This window comes from Myotis yumanensis, unplaced genomic scaffold (genome assembly GCF_028538775.1).
Source record: "Myotis yumanensis isolate MYYU_CA2020_CCGP unplaced genomic scaffold, mMyoYum1.0.hap1 SCAF_24, whole genome shotgun sequence".
Classification (NCBI taxonomy): Eukaryota; Metazoa; Chordata; class Mammalia; order Chiroptera; family Vespertilionidae; genus Myotis; species Myotis yumanensis.
The window spans coordinates 3,932,628-3,945,000 of record NW_027223775.1 but is presented as its reverse complement, the minus strand read 5'-3'; the positions used below and the strand labels follow the sequence as shown (position 1 = coordinate 3,945,000).

The following is a 12,373-nucleotide window of genomic DNA, read 5'->3' as shown; positions in this document are numbered from 1 at the left end:
CTATGGAACTGTTTTCTGAGGTACGGGGTACTACATTTCCCAGAGAACCTCACTTAACAGAACCTGTTTTGCACATCTTTCACTCCCCCTGCTGTCCATTGCTGTAGAGGAAGGAAACAACTGATCCCCCTACCCTGCCTCACCTCCTCTTTGGGGGCATGCATGGAATATGGAGCAGAGAGCCAGTTGGCGGGTGAGGGTTAGGAGAGGGTGAAAAGCACTGGAAGCAATTCTTGAGGCAGCCAGAAGCTCGTGATCCTCTGGCCCCAGGGTGGTTGGTCCTTGATCCTGTGGGGCACAGGCCAGTCTGTGTGCTCCTAGGGGCAGTGAGTCCGGTGCCATGTGGCCAAAGGTGATGGGAAGACCCAGGATAGGGGTGCCACGGATTGAGGACAGTAGGGGAGGTAGGACATAGAAGCACCCATCTCCCTGGGTAAAGGCAAAGTGGGGGGCTGCTCAGACTTGGAGTCCCCATAAATGGCTCCAGGTGAGTCCAGCTCTTGGTGTAGCTCTGGGTTTGCTTGTCAACAGGCTCTGGTCCCCTCCTCACCAGCCTCCCTTGACCTCCATGCATACACTGCATTCACTTTCCTACCCTGATCTCCCTGAGTCATTCACACCTCTTTTGGGAAGTCTTTCTGGATTTCTGCATCCCAGTGCTGGCTCCCACTTTGCTCCCACTGCATCTGCGTGCCTCCGTTCCCTCCACAAAGTGAAGAAGCTCCCCACACATAGCAGTTACAATTCAGATCCTCCTCCAATGGAGACTCTGCAGGGTTGCTCTGGCCCAGGAAGTCTTTTCCTCCAGCTGTCACCTCACCTTGGTGTTGGGGGTGTGTCGGTGAGGCCATCCAGGTCTGAGGAGCCCGGACCAGCGCCTTTTAAATCATGCCTTGCCATTGGAAACTATTTGCATTCACCTTTGAAAATGCAACGGTAGCAAGTGGCTGGTGCAAAAGAAAAGTCCAGTCTACTGAGATTTATAACGAAAATGCTGCCCTCCAGTTCCTTTTCTTGGAGTTGCCAGATGGGGTTGATTTCCAGATGCCCTTTCTGAACAGAGGGTTGGTTTAAAATGTTGATGGAAGGATTTTGGGGAGTGTCGATGGTGGATCTTGGCAATTTGAGTTGAGCGGAGCTGCCGGAAGCCAATTCCATCATGTCAGCAGGGCTGAATCATCTGGAGATGGCTGAGGGCATTTCCCCAAGCCTGAAAAGGATCCATAAAATGATTGCTTGCTGCCAGACAGCTAAGGGCATTTCAATCTACATGTTATTGCCTCCTACTGGCCAAACTCCTGAACAGCTGTAGGCAAATTCCCCCAATTTAACAATGCCTACTGTATACCAAACCCTACCTTCGATGTGTATATCTACCTTGCCTTAGGACAATTTGTGTTAATAAAGAGCAAGGGGTCCTGAGACAAGGAGAACTTAATTCCTTTAGCTAAGTCTTCTCTGACTCCCCAGATGTCTTTCAAAATTATGTCTCTGGACTCTTGATTAATTTACGCACAGTGCTTCTCCAGATTCCTGAACCCTCTTGATGCTGGATCAAGAACACTGGCATGGAGCCCTCTCAGGAGTCCACTATGGTGGAAGGAGTCAAGTATTGAGGCCTTCACCACCTGTTCTGAGGCTGTCCAGACCTCTATTCAGTCCTTTCAGCCTAACCCACTGTGGGGTATGAGCTCTTCAGCCAGGAACTTGACCCTCCTCAGTGAGGGAAAGTAGAAAGATAGGTATGCACAGGCAGTCAGATGGGATATGCTTTATTCCACACAAAAAAGCAGCCATAGCAGGCTAGTCAGTGACAGCTTATATACATGCTCAAACAGGCTCAAACAAAGAAGGCACTTTGCCAAACAATAACATCGGTATTTTGCTACAGAAAAGCATGTCTACCCAGTACGAGGCTTGTAGCGACCTTGCACCCGCATAAATTATCTAACCTTGAGCACCTCCTGATTAGCTCATGCTTAAAACAACCTTGAATCACCTGGTGTATACTTATACAGGGCCCCACACCTACCTCACTCTTTTATTTTTAATTGTGAGAGATAGGAAGGGAGAGAGAGAAAAAGAAACTTCATCGGTTGCCCCTGCATGCACCCTGACTGGGAATCAAACCTGCAACCTGGGTATGTGTGCAGGAACGGAACCCACCAGGCCTTGGTGTATAGGATGATGTTCCAACCAACTGAATCACACTGGCCAGGGCCCCACCTCACTCTTCCTCCTGCTGCTGAGACTGTATCCTTCACTCACCCAGACTCTCCCAGGGCACTGAGCCTTTGCTACTTCCTGCCAGAATCTCTGTTTGGCTGCAGTTCACTGAGGCACTGTCCTGGGATGGAGGAGGCCTCACTACTTGGCTTGGTCGGGTCTGAATTCCTGAAAGCTTCCTTGCAGAGTGGGCTCACTCCTCTTAACCAGATTTCCAGTACTAGGGGGAGGTCAACGTTAGGAGTGTCCCCTGCCAGGTTGCCAGCTAGCAAGATTTGAGGACGGACAGTTTTTCCCAGAGCAGGTGGCTATACAGGGTGGTGGGAGGAGGGAAGGGTGGTCCATCTCTCTAATCTGGTGGGCATGAGTCCCAGAAAGACGGTGTGTGTGACCTTAGTGAGGGCCGGGAAGGCAAGATTCCCAAGGTCTTGCCTTGGCAGCCGACCCAGCACTCCTGGACCAGGAAGAGTTTGTGATCATCAAGATGGAGGAGGGCAAGGCAGCTCCATGGCATTCCGAGTTCCTCTCCAGCCCTCAGCCCCCAGAGCTGACTCCTGGGCTCAGTAGGGATCCCCACTGTGCTTTCACAGCTTCTGCTACAAAGAGGCCATGGGACCTCTGAGAGGCCCTGACCAGCCTACATGGGCTGTGCCACCAGGATCTGTGCCTGAGGTGCACACAAGGAGCAGATGCTGGAGCTGATGTTGTTAAAGCAGTTCCTGGGTGTACTTCCCCCAGACAACTGGGTCTGGGTAGAGTCCTAGAACCCCAAGAGTGGCAAGGAAGCTGTGGATCTGGTGGAGGACCTTGTTCAGATGCTGCAGGAGAATGTAAGCCCAGGTCTAGCGCAGGTCAGAAAGGCCTCGGGTGGGGACTATCAAAGGGACACATCCAGAACCCTGGGTCCTAATGCCTGCCTCTCAGCCCAGGCCCACCCTGTTCTCATCACTGGGAAGGGACTCAAAGCTGCACCACATTTGGAGCTTTTATTAGCCTCTAAGACTTGCAGCTAGAGGTTGGCATGACATTTCACCGCCTAGGTGCACTGGGCCTTCTTTCTCTTCCTCTTTTTCCTCACAAGGTCCTTAAGGGTGTGTCATATGCCAGACCCTGTGGGTGCAGGAAGTAGGAGACAAGTAAGGTCCCTGCCCCATTGTTGTCTAGTCTAGGTGGACAGTTGGACAAGGACACTCTCAGACAGTTAGGGTGTCTTGTTTTCCCTGAAGGGGTGAGGATGAAAGGAGGTAGCACAGAAGTTGGTGACCTTTTTACCTTGGACTCCACACGTGCCTGTGAGGAGCTGACAGCTGTGAAATGGGCAGGGGAGATGGTCACCCTGGTATTTTTGCACTCCTTTACTTACTCCACACATCTGCACCATGCCTTGTGTCTGTATGCCCCTATGTATGAAAAAAAAAGAAAACATTTACTAAGCTATAATTCACATACCCAGACAGCGTATAATTTGTGGGGATAATAGACAGTATTCACAAAGTTGTACAACCAACCCCATTGCCATAATTTTATTGTTTCCAAAGAAGCACCATGCCCAGGAACCCTCACTCCTCACTCTTCCCCCTTTTAATGTCTACTAATCTACTTTATGTCCATGGATTTGATAATTCTGGGCATTTCATTGAATGGAATTATACATTAATGGCGTTTTATGACTGGTTTCATTAAGGACAGTGAGTGCTCACTTAATTGTCCTTAGGTTGTGTGACTGTAAGGTAACAAAACCACTTTACCACAGGCCAATTGATATAAGTGAGAGTTAATATCATTTGTGTTACAGTGAAACAATGTTGAATAAAACATCATTTGAAGACCTGCTGCATGATGAGAGCACCTCACATATTCTTATCTATACTATAAAAGGGTAATACGCTAATTAGACCAGATAGACCAGACATCTTCTGGGCAGCCTTCCAGACGTCCTTCCGGACAAAGCTATGGTGGGGAGGATGGGGGCCAAGGCAGAGGTGGTTAGTGGTTATCAGGCCAGCAGGGGAGCAGGTAGGGGCATCAAGGAGGCAGGCAGAGGCGGTTAGGGGTGATCAGACAGGCAGAGGTAGTTAGCAATGATCAGGCCAGCAGGGCAGAGTGGTTAGAGGCAATAAGGATGACAGGGGAGCAGTTAGGGGCATCAGGCATGCAGGCAGAGTGATTAAGGGCAATCAGGCAGGCAGGCAGGTGAGCAGTTAGGAGCCAGCAGTTCCAGCTTGCTAGAGGGATGTCTGACTGCCGGTTTAGGCCAAACAGTCAGACATACCCCGAGGGGTTCCGGATTGGAGAGGGTGCATGCCAGGCTCAAGGAACTCCCTCAGACCCTCATGCACATATTTTGTGCACCAGGCCTCCAGTGCACAAAATACCATTCCATTGTGTGGCTATACCACATTCTGTTCATTGTTGGATGTTTTGGAGAATATTATTCACTATTCTGAACAATGATGCTGTGAACATACAAGTGCATGATTTCATGTGGAAAAACTTTTCCATTGCTCTTGGTTATGTACTTGGTATGGAGGAATTGTGAGGTCATATAGTAAGTCTGACCTTTTGCAGAAGTGACACACCAGCTGTTTCAACAGGGAATTTAATGTAAGTAATTGAACCTAGGTGCAAAAAGAACAGAACCCTTATGAGTCCTGGCAGTAGGAAAATCAGGTAACAGTGCTCACTACCAGAGCTGTGGGAACAATGGGATGAGGTTAGAATGATGACAGCAGAAACTCAAAGGAGGAGCTGGAACCCAGGTGCCTGGGTAGGGTCCTCTACTGGAAGGTGTTGCAGTCTCCCTGGGGCCCTGGTCAAGCCAGTTCTGCCCATGTTGGAAAAGCCATAAACTCTATTCAGTTCCTGCTCAGGAAAGCCCTGGCACTCTGGTTTTCTAGGGATGGCTGTGAGGTGCAGGTGGGGCTGAGGATGCCTGTCTGTGGGCCCTGTGGGTATTTGGCTGTAGTGTCCGGCTACTTTCTAACCTGCTGCCAGTGTCCTGTATTGCCAGCTCCTGAGCAACAGCCAGTATTTGCCTTTTCCTCCGAGGTCTGTCCTTGGTTCCAGTGCCCAGCTTCCCACTGAGAGGATTCTTATGTGACACTCATGGGAGCCTATGGGGCCTGTGTGGTTATGTTCACTCAGCCTTGAAGGGACATGGTCTCAAGTTCAGTTCCCATTTTCCTGACAACTCCTGTGGTTGTCCCTGCCCTTACATGGTCTCAGCCCCCACATGGGCCCTGACCTCCTCTAAGTAGTCTTGAAGACAGGTGTTCTGATGCTGTCGGGTCCAGAGGCAGAGTGCCATGCTCTCCCTTGGCTGTCCCAGCATGTTCAGGGTTCCCACTGATTCACTGAGAAGCCATAGAATTCAGCAAGCCTGTTACTCTCATGGTGACATCTTATTGAGTGACAGGAGACAGATTAAAGTTGGCAACAGAAAAAGCGCACAGTCTGGGAGATGTCAGGCACAAGTGTGCAGGCACCCCTTCTCGAGACAGTGCTGAACTGTCCCAGTAGTGGAGTATGACAACACACAAGAGATTATCAACCAGGGAGCCTTGCCCAAGCTGTTGTCCAGGGTTTTTATGGTGGCCTCTCACATAGACATAGAGTATGACTGACTTTAGTGACTCAGTCTCAGCTCCCCGAGAGGTCAACCTGATACAGTGTGTCCTGAGTTCACAGCCACAGTCTCATGGTTAGCATCAACTATCTGGTGTGGTCCAAGGCCTTAGGTAAATAGGTAGAATATTCCAAGGCTTAAAGGTGACCTGCCACAGCAGGTCAAGGGCCAGACCTTTGTTTGTAATGTGGGAACAAAGTGGGGTCTGGACCCCTCAGGCCCACTCAGTGGGCCCTTTTACTATGCACACAGAGGTGGTGGAAGGAAGATTCTAATGACTTTCCTTGGTGTTTCAGTGGTTTGGGGTGGGAATCAAGCCCCGTATTTAAGTCCAATTAAACCACAGAGGCCTTGTGATCAATACACTGGACTGTTTAAGGCCACTCTGCCCCTAGGCTAAGATACCATTGCTGCAAGGCCACAGCGATCTCACTGTATGTACACTGTGCCCTTCTAGAGCCAAATAACTGATGTCATTGTTGGCTAAAGGCCTCTTTTGTGTAAATAGCAATATGTATGTTATTGACCAGCCAGTGAGCTAGAGGGGAAAGAGGTGAGAGCTCAGACAGAGCTGAGAGCTGGTACCGCTACAATGTAAGGCTAAGGGCTCATAGCTCAGGTACAGCTACCATGTTAAGCAGCCAGTGTGCTGGGCAGGGAAGACAGATGAAGCTACTGAGCCAGAGAGGCTAGAGAAGCTGCTGAGGCAGAGAGTTTAGGTATTGCTATGAAGTGAGGTAGTAAGTCTAGGGGGCAGCATGCAGCTGCTCAGAGAGTAACTGTGGGTACAGAGACTAACACTGCTTTGTAGAAAATATATGTATTTACCAGCCAGTGTAGGGCTGGTTATATGGGATTGTTGTGAAGGACTGTCTTGTCTGATGGCTATGTGGCTGCTAGTTTTTGCAATAAAGACTCATTCTTATATACCCACAACCTCTCATAGGTTCTCTGTTAAGAAGGTCCAGCCTCAGGCAGAAGGGCTTGGACCCAACACCTGGTAAGTAGTGAGCAGAGGATAAAGGAGGAACTTGGACTAAGTTCCCAACAGTTAGTACCGTGGGAAGAGTTTGAGAAGGAACCTGCCCTGGAATAGTCGGGAAGAATTTAGAATATATGGACTCAGAGAAACTCAGAGCAGCAGTGCTGAGCAGTACTCTTGCAGGCTCTGACACTTGGGTTACAGGGCCTAGGGCAGGGGTGGGCAAACTTTTTGACTCGAGGGCCACAATGGGTTCTTAAACTGGACCGGAGGGCCGGAACAAAAGCATGGATGGAGTGTTTGTGTGAACTAATATAAATTCAAAGTAAACATCATTACGTAAAAGGGTACGGTCTTTTTTTTTTTTTAGTTTTATTCATTTCAAACGGGCTGGATCCGGCCCGCAGGCCGTAGTTTGCCCACGGCTGGCCAAGGGTTTACTGCTGAGGTACATATGTGTGTGTTGCCCAGAGGGTCGGCAGGGCCATGTCTTGTACAGCCCAGGTTGGTGCAAACAGTACTTGACCCTTCACTACCGATTGATTGTTTGACCTGGGTGCCCAGCCCCAATGTCCTCCAGGTGAGCTCAGGACACTGTGCTGGGCTGCTTATCTGGCACTTTGGCCAGGCGGGGCACGCTGTGCTCTCTGTTCCTAAAACACATAGATAGGAATGTGCTGGCGCTTCAGCCAGGTGGGGCACATTGTGCTCTCTGTTCCTAGAACACATAGATAGGAAGGTAGTCACTGTACTGCTGCTGTACTATGTCGGGAACAAATTGTGTAAGCAAGGCTTTGTAAATAACGTTGTGGTTTTTGCAAATAAAAACGCTGTAATGCCTGTGTGTGTGGTAGGCACTACAGTTCAGCCTTTGCTTCGGCAGGGTGCTGTAACTGTAGTCACTGGCCAGCTTAATAAAGGATCCTAAATCTTTATCTGAATCCCTGGTGGTTGTCTCCGCGGGTCGCCCCATTACAGACACTAACATGACCCTCTTCCTTAGGGCTGGTCCAGGCCCCTCCCAAGGTCCAGCAGTCTGGAGACATGGCAAAGCCAAACAAGCCTGTCAGAGATGGAGCTCAGGTGAACTGAGTCCTGCTAAGTCAGAATGCCACATCCTGCTGCCTCAGACTTTCCTCACCCTTGTGCTGTGGCACAGCAGTGCCCAGCCTCCCTGACCCCAGGCTCAGCCCAGCAACCTGCCTTGCCATCTTTCCTGCTTGCCCCAGGCTCACATTGCATGACTAGAGGATTAGGAGCTTGTCCCCAGGTCTCAGGACTCCAGAGCCAAAATCAAAATCCCAAGAGGAGGGAGCTCAGACAGGATTGCCAGTCTCAACTTATTCTGGTTGCCATGAAGTTCAGGTTTTTATTGTTGGCACCCAGATCACAATACAACATGTCATCATGTGTGCCCAGAGGACACGTCTGTGGGCACAGCTGCATCCATGTTCATGCTGCCTTAGTCTTTGCTTTGCTTCTCTTGGGCTAAATGCAGCCTTGCCTGATTCCAGCAGGCTCCTCTGCCCCCAGCTCACTTTAGAAAAGTGAGTATTTTTTAATTAATTTTGTGCCAGGTTTGTCCTCCCATTTTGCATTGTAAAGTTATTCAAACCTTAACCAAGGTATATGAAGTTTAAGGCTCTACCTGCTTGCTCCTCTGGCAATGCCAGTGCTAACTGTGTGTGTCCTTCTTCCTGGTCTCTGTACATGTGCAGAACATACACACGTGAGTAAATAGCCATGCAGACATCTCCCAGGAAAGCCCACAAATTATCTGCACTCCATAGCCTTCTCTTCTTCTAGTGCTAGGGCCCTTCTGTGACACCCACAGTCCACAGTCTCCTCAGCAGCTCTGCAGAGCAATTTCCTGGCCCATGGTGGCATGTGGGCCACTAGCCCTTTTTACTCCACAGAACAGGGCCCTGTCCTAGTCCAGGGCCTTTCTGTGCGCGACAGTACCTGCAGTCTCCAGCTTCTGGGTGTCCCTGATGCCTCTGCCCTTGTACTGAGCAGTGGGAAGTCTGTTTCGCCTCTAGTCCTCACCATATCCCAGTGGGATGGTTCCTGTCGGCCCAGGAATTGGTGTCCTATGGGTCACAGTAGAGATCTCCTCCTTCCCAGCAGGGTTTCCTTCAGGCAGGGGCCTCTTGGGTCTTTGATGCATACAGCTTCCCAAGGATGGCTCTACCCATGAGACAGGGACCAAAGTTTGTCTGTGCCATGGGGCACCTGTGTGTGTGGTCTTGTTGGGTAACTCAGAGGCTTCCCTAGGAACACACATGAGGAGGAGGGTAGGTCAGCCAAGGATGTGGCCAGGGTCTCCTGCCTGCTGAGGTGGGAGGTGGGTCACCCCTGCTATCCTTACCCTGACGGCCAGGCCTGGGACTTCCTGAGACACAGCCACACCTGGGAACCCCTACATGTTCTTGAGGGTCACGGGGCTAGAATTCATCCAGCAGCAAGTGAACTCTGACCCCATGTAGCCTGGAACATCCTACTTAAAGGGAGACTTGTTAAGGGTCTTTCAGGTTTTACTCAAGCTCCTAGGCTGTTCATACCAGTAAACATCTTGTGGTTTTACAGATGCCGGTGGCATTGAGAGCAGGCTCATGGTGGGAACCCAAATATTCCTCCATGATATCAAGAAAGATCAGTTTGGCTTGGACAGAACCGCCCTGCACCCAGTCTCAGCCCAAAGAGGCTGCAGAGCACTGTCCAGTGTGGAGGTACCAAGTTAGACTGGGAGGCCATTAGCCTGCAGGTAAAGCTGAATGTACTGCAGTGCTTCAAGGCTGGAGAGAAGCTCAGCAGCATTGGGTGGGCACTGGGGCTGTCTGTGTCCACAGTGGCCACCATTTGTGAAAATAGACAATATCCAGGTGAGCTCCCAGGCGGCCACCCTTCAAGCTGCGCCAAGGTTGATCAGCAGCCTTAGCCTGGTGATGGAGAACATGGAGCGACTTCTGAGCATCAGCATGACCAGAACCAGCGCAACATGCCCATCAGAGTGGCACACATCCAGGAGAAGGCCTGCAGCCTGTTCTGTGACCTCCAATGGGAGTGGAACCAGGGTGCCTATGCCGAATCTTCTGGGCCAGTCTCTCGCTTCTAGGCAAGTCAAGCCTGCAAGGCCTGTGGGGAGTAGCCTGGCAGCAGTGACTATCCAGTGCAGGGGATGTGTGTAAGCTCTAGGCATTGCTGCGCAGGGGGAACCAGAAGGTCAGCTACTCGGCCATGTCAGAGCCAGGGGCTCTGAGTCCCTAGATTCTTCTGAATCCTGCTTACTAACAAATACACCAAGTGTCCGGGCAGGTTCCTTCTCAACCCCTGCTCACTACACTAACTGTTGGGTTCGAGCCCTCTGCTAGGGGCTGGACCTTCTTGGATGCTGGGTGATAGACGGAGAAGCCATGAGATGTGAGTGTATAAGAATGAGTCTTTATTGTAGAGGCCAGTGGCCATAAGCCATTAGACAAAACAGTTTATCACAGTGAAGTCTCATGCAGGCAGCCGCACACCAACTGATAAATGAATACATCTTTCCTACAAAACAGTAGTAGCCTCTATACCCACAACCATTATCTAAGCAGCTGCATGCTGTCTCTGGACCTACCATCTCACATAGCAGCAGCACCAGAGCTCTCCCTTAGAGCTATAGCCTCAGGATCCTCTCCAGCCATCTCACCTCTCCCAGCCTTTTCCCCAGCACACTGGTGGTTAAAATGTATGACACTATTTATACAAAAGAAGCTTCTCTCCAAGTAGTGACCGTGTTGTGCACCTGCAATAGTCCTTGGAAATTCTGGTTAAGATTCCCATGTTCAGAGTGGCCTTGGCCTAACAGTGCACTATCAATAAGGCCTTTTACGCTCTGAGTTGCCTTGACTATCCAGAGACTCTGGAATAGTTCCCACAGACCTGCAAGTTTTCAGCATGGACAAGACCAGGCTTTTTTGGAATCCACTGCCCCAAAGGACACTCCTGTCTGTGGAGAACAAGTTGGCCCCTGGGTCCAAAGGTGTTAAAGAGGTCCTAACTCTGCCACTCAAAGGCAACACAGAAGGTGACATCAAGCTGAAGCCACTGTTGGTGTCCTCCTCCCAGGTGCCAAGGGTGCTCAGGGGCTCTCTAGGCCCAACCTGACTATGCTGTGGTGCTAGCACAGGAAGGCTTCGGTGACCATGAGCCTCTTCTAGGAGTGGTTTCTGCACTTCTTCTATTTGGCTGTGGAGAAGTACTGAACCCAGCATGGCCTCCAGCACAAGGTGCTGCTCATCTTGGACAGTGTGCCAGGCCATCCTGGGAATCTAGACGACCTCTCAGACCACTTGCATGTGGAGCACCTGCCCAAATACACCATGGCCCTCATCCAGCCCTTGGACCAGGATGTTGTTGCCACCTTCAAGGCCTGCTACCTATGAAGGGTCTTCCTTTTCCTGGTGGCTTGGGTGGGGTAGTGGGAGGCACCCGAGCAGTCAGCAGTCCTGGCCTTTCGGAGGACTACAGTGTCCTCAATGCCATGTAGAGCATCTGAGTCCAAAGAGGAGATCCCATCCTCCATGCTAAACCAGGGGTGGCAGAAACTGTGACCAGAAAGTGTCCAGTGGTGGCAAGAGAGTAGAAACAGTCTTGTAGATACTACATGATGTCATGGTGCTGGTGCATAGTACAGATTTCAGGGCTGTGGTGGGAGCAGGCATGGTGGAGCTGCAGCAGAGCCACAGGGCTGACCTGTCCAACATTGAGCTAATGGTGCTGAAGCAGTAGTGTGCTGTAGGGGAAGAGGGTAAATACAGCTCCCTGCCCCAAACCAGCTCACCGCCAGGCACATTGGAAAGGCCCTGGTGCACTTTGATGCTGGCTTGCAGATCTTCCGTGACAAGGACCCCAACCTGGACCCCAGCCTCAAAGTCTGCTGGGGTGTCAACAACATGATCAGTTGCTATTGGCAGCCCCTCAAGGAAAAGAGAGGCTCAAGTAAAGGCGCCCAGGGGTATGTGTGCTAGGGCTCAGGACTGTGGAAAGCAGGTCCCATTTTCATCTTTCATGTGTGAAATGGTCAGAATGTTTCCTTTTCATCGTATCCCCACAATATTTTTAGTCAGCAAATACTCTATTATCACAAGTGAACTTATCAAATACATGGTTTCAAAACTCTTGATAAATTCCTTGGACCAAGGTGAACCTGACTTCCTAGGGGGGAAGCCTATGAGAAAGCCAGGATCACTGTGTAGCAACCTGGCTCCCCACCCCCTGACCCCTCCAACCCCAAGCTCCATTGCACTAAGCTGTCCCTGTCTTTAGAGGTGAGGTCTTAGAGTGGGTGGACTTCCAGTCAAGAGAGAGGCTATGCTTGTGGTCTTGACCTCTCACCTATCATACAGAGAGCAAGGGCTGATCCCAGAGGAGCCCCAGAATGCCTGGGGTCCAGAGAAAGGGCCTAGGTGGGAAGGGTACCTGGCCATATACCTCTCAGTGTTGCTCCTACAGTGCTTCTTATCCAAAATTATCTGTGCCTGGCTGAGTGCTGGGGAGTG

General features: G+C 50.6%; 1 protein-coding gene across 1 annotated transcript in view; it reads left to right on the top strand.

Moving 5' to 3' along the window:
* LOC139000664 (histone-lysine N-methyltransferase PRDM7-like) overlaps positions 1 to 11,842 on the top strand; it is a 79,927-nt gene extending 68,085 nt beyond the window's left edge. Inside the window, 3 exon segments of the mRNA XM_070402799.1 lie at positions 10,811 to 10,940; positions 11,096 to 11,242; positions 11,651 to 11,842. Coding sequence (XP_070258900.1) covers positions 10,811 to 10,940; positions 11,096 to 11,242; positions 11,651 to 11,842 — 469 coding nt within the window.
* The last annotated feature ends 531 nt before the right edge of the window (positions 11,843 to 12,373 follow it).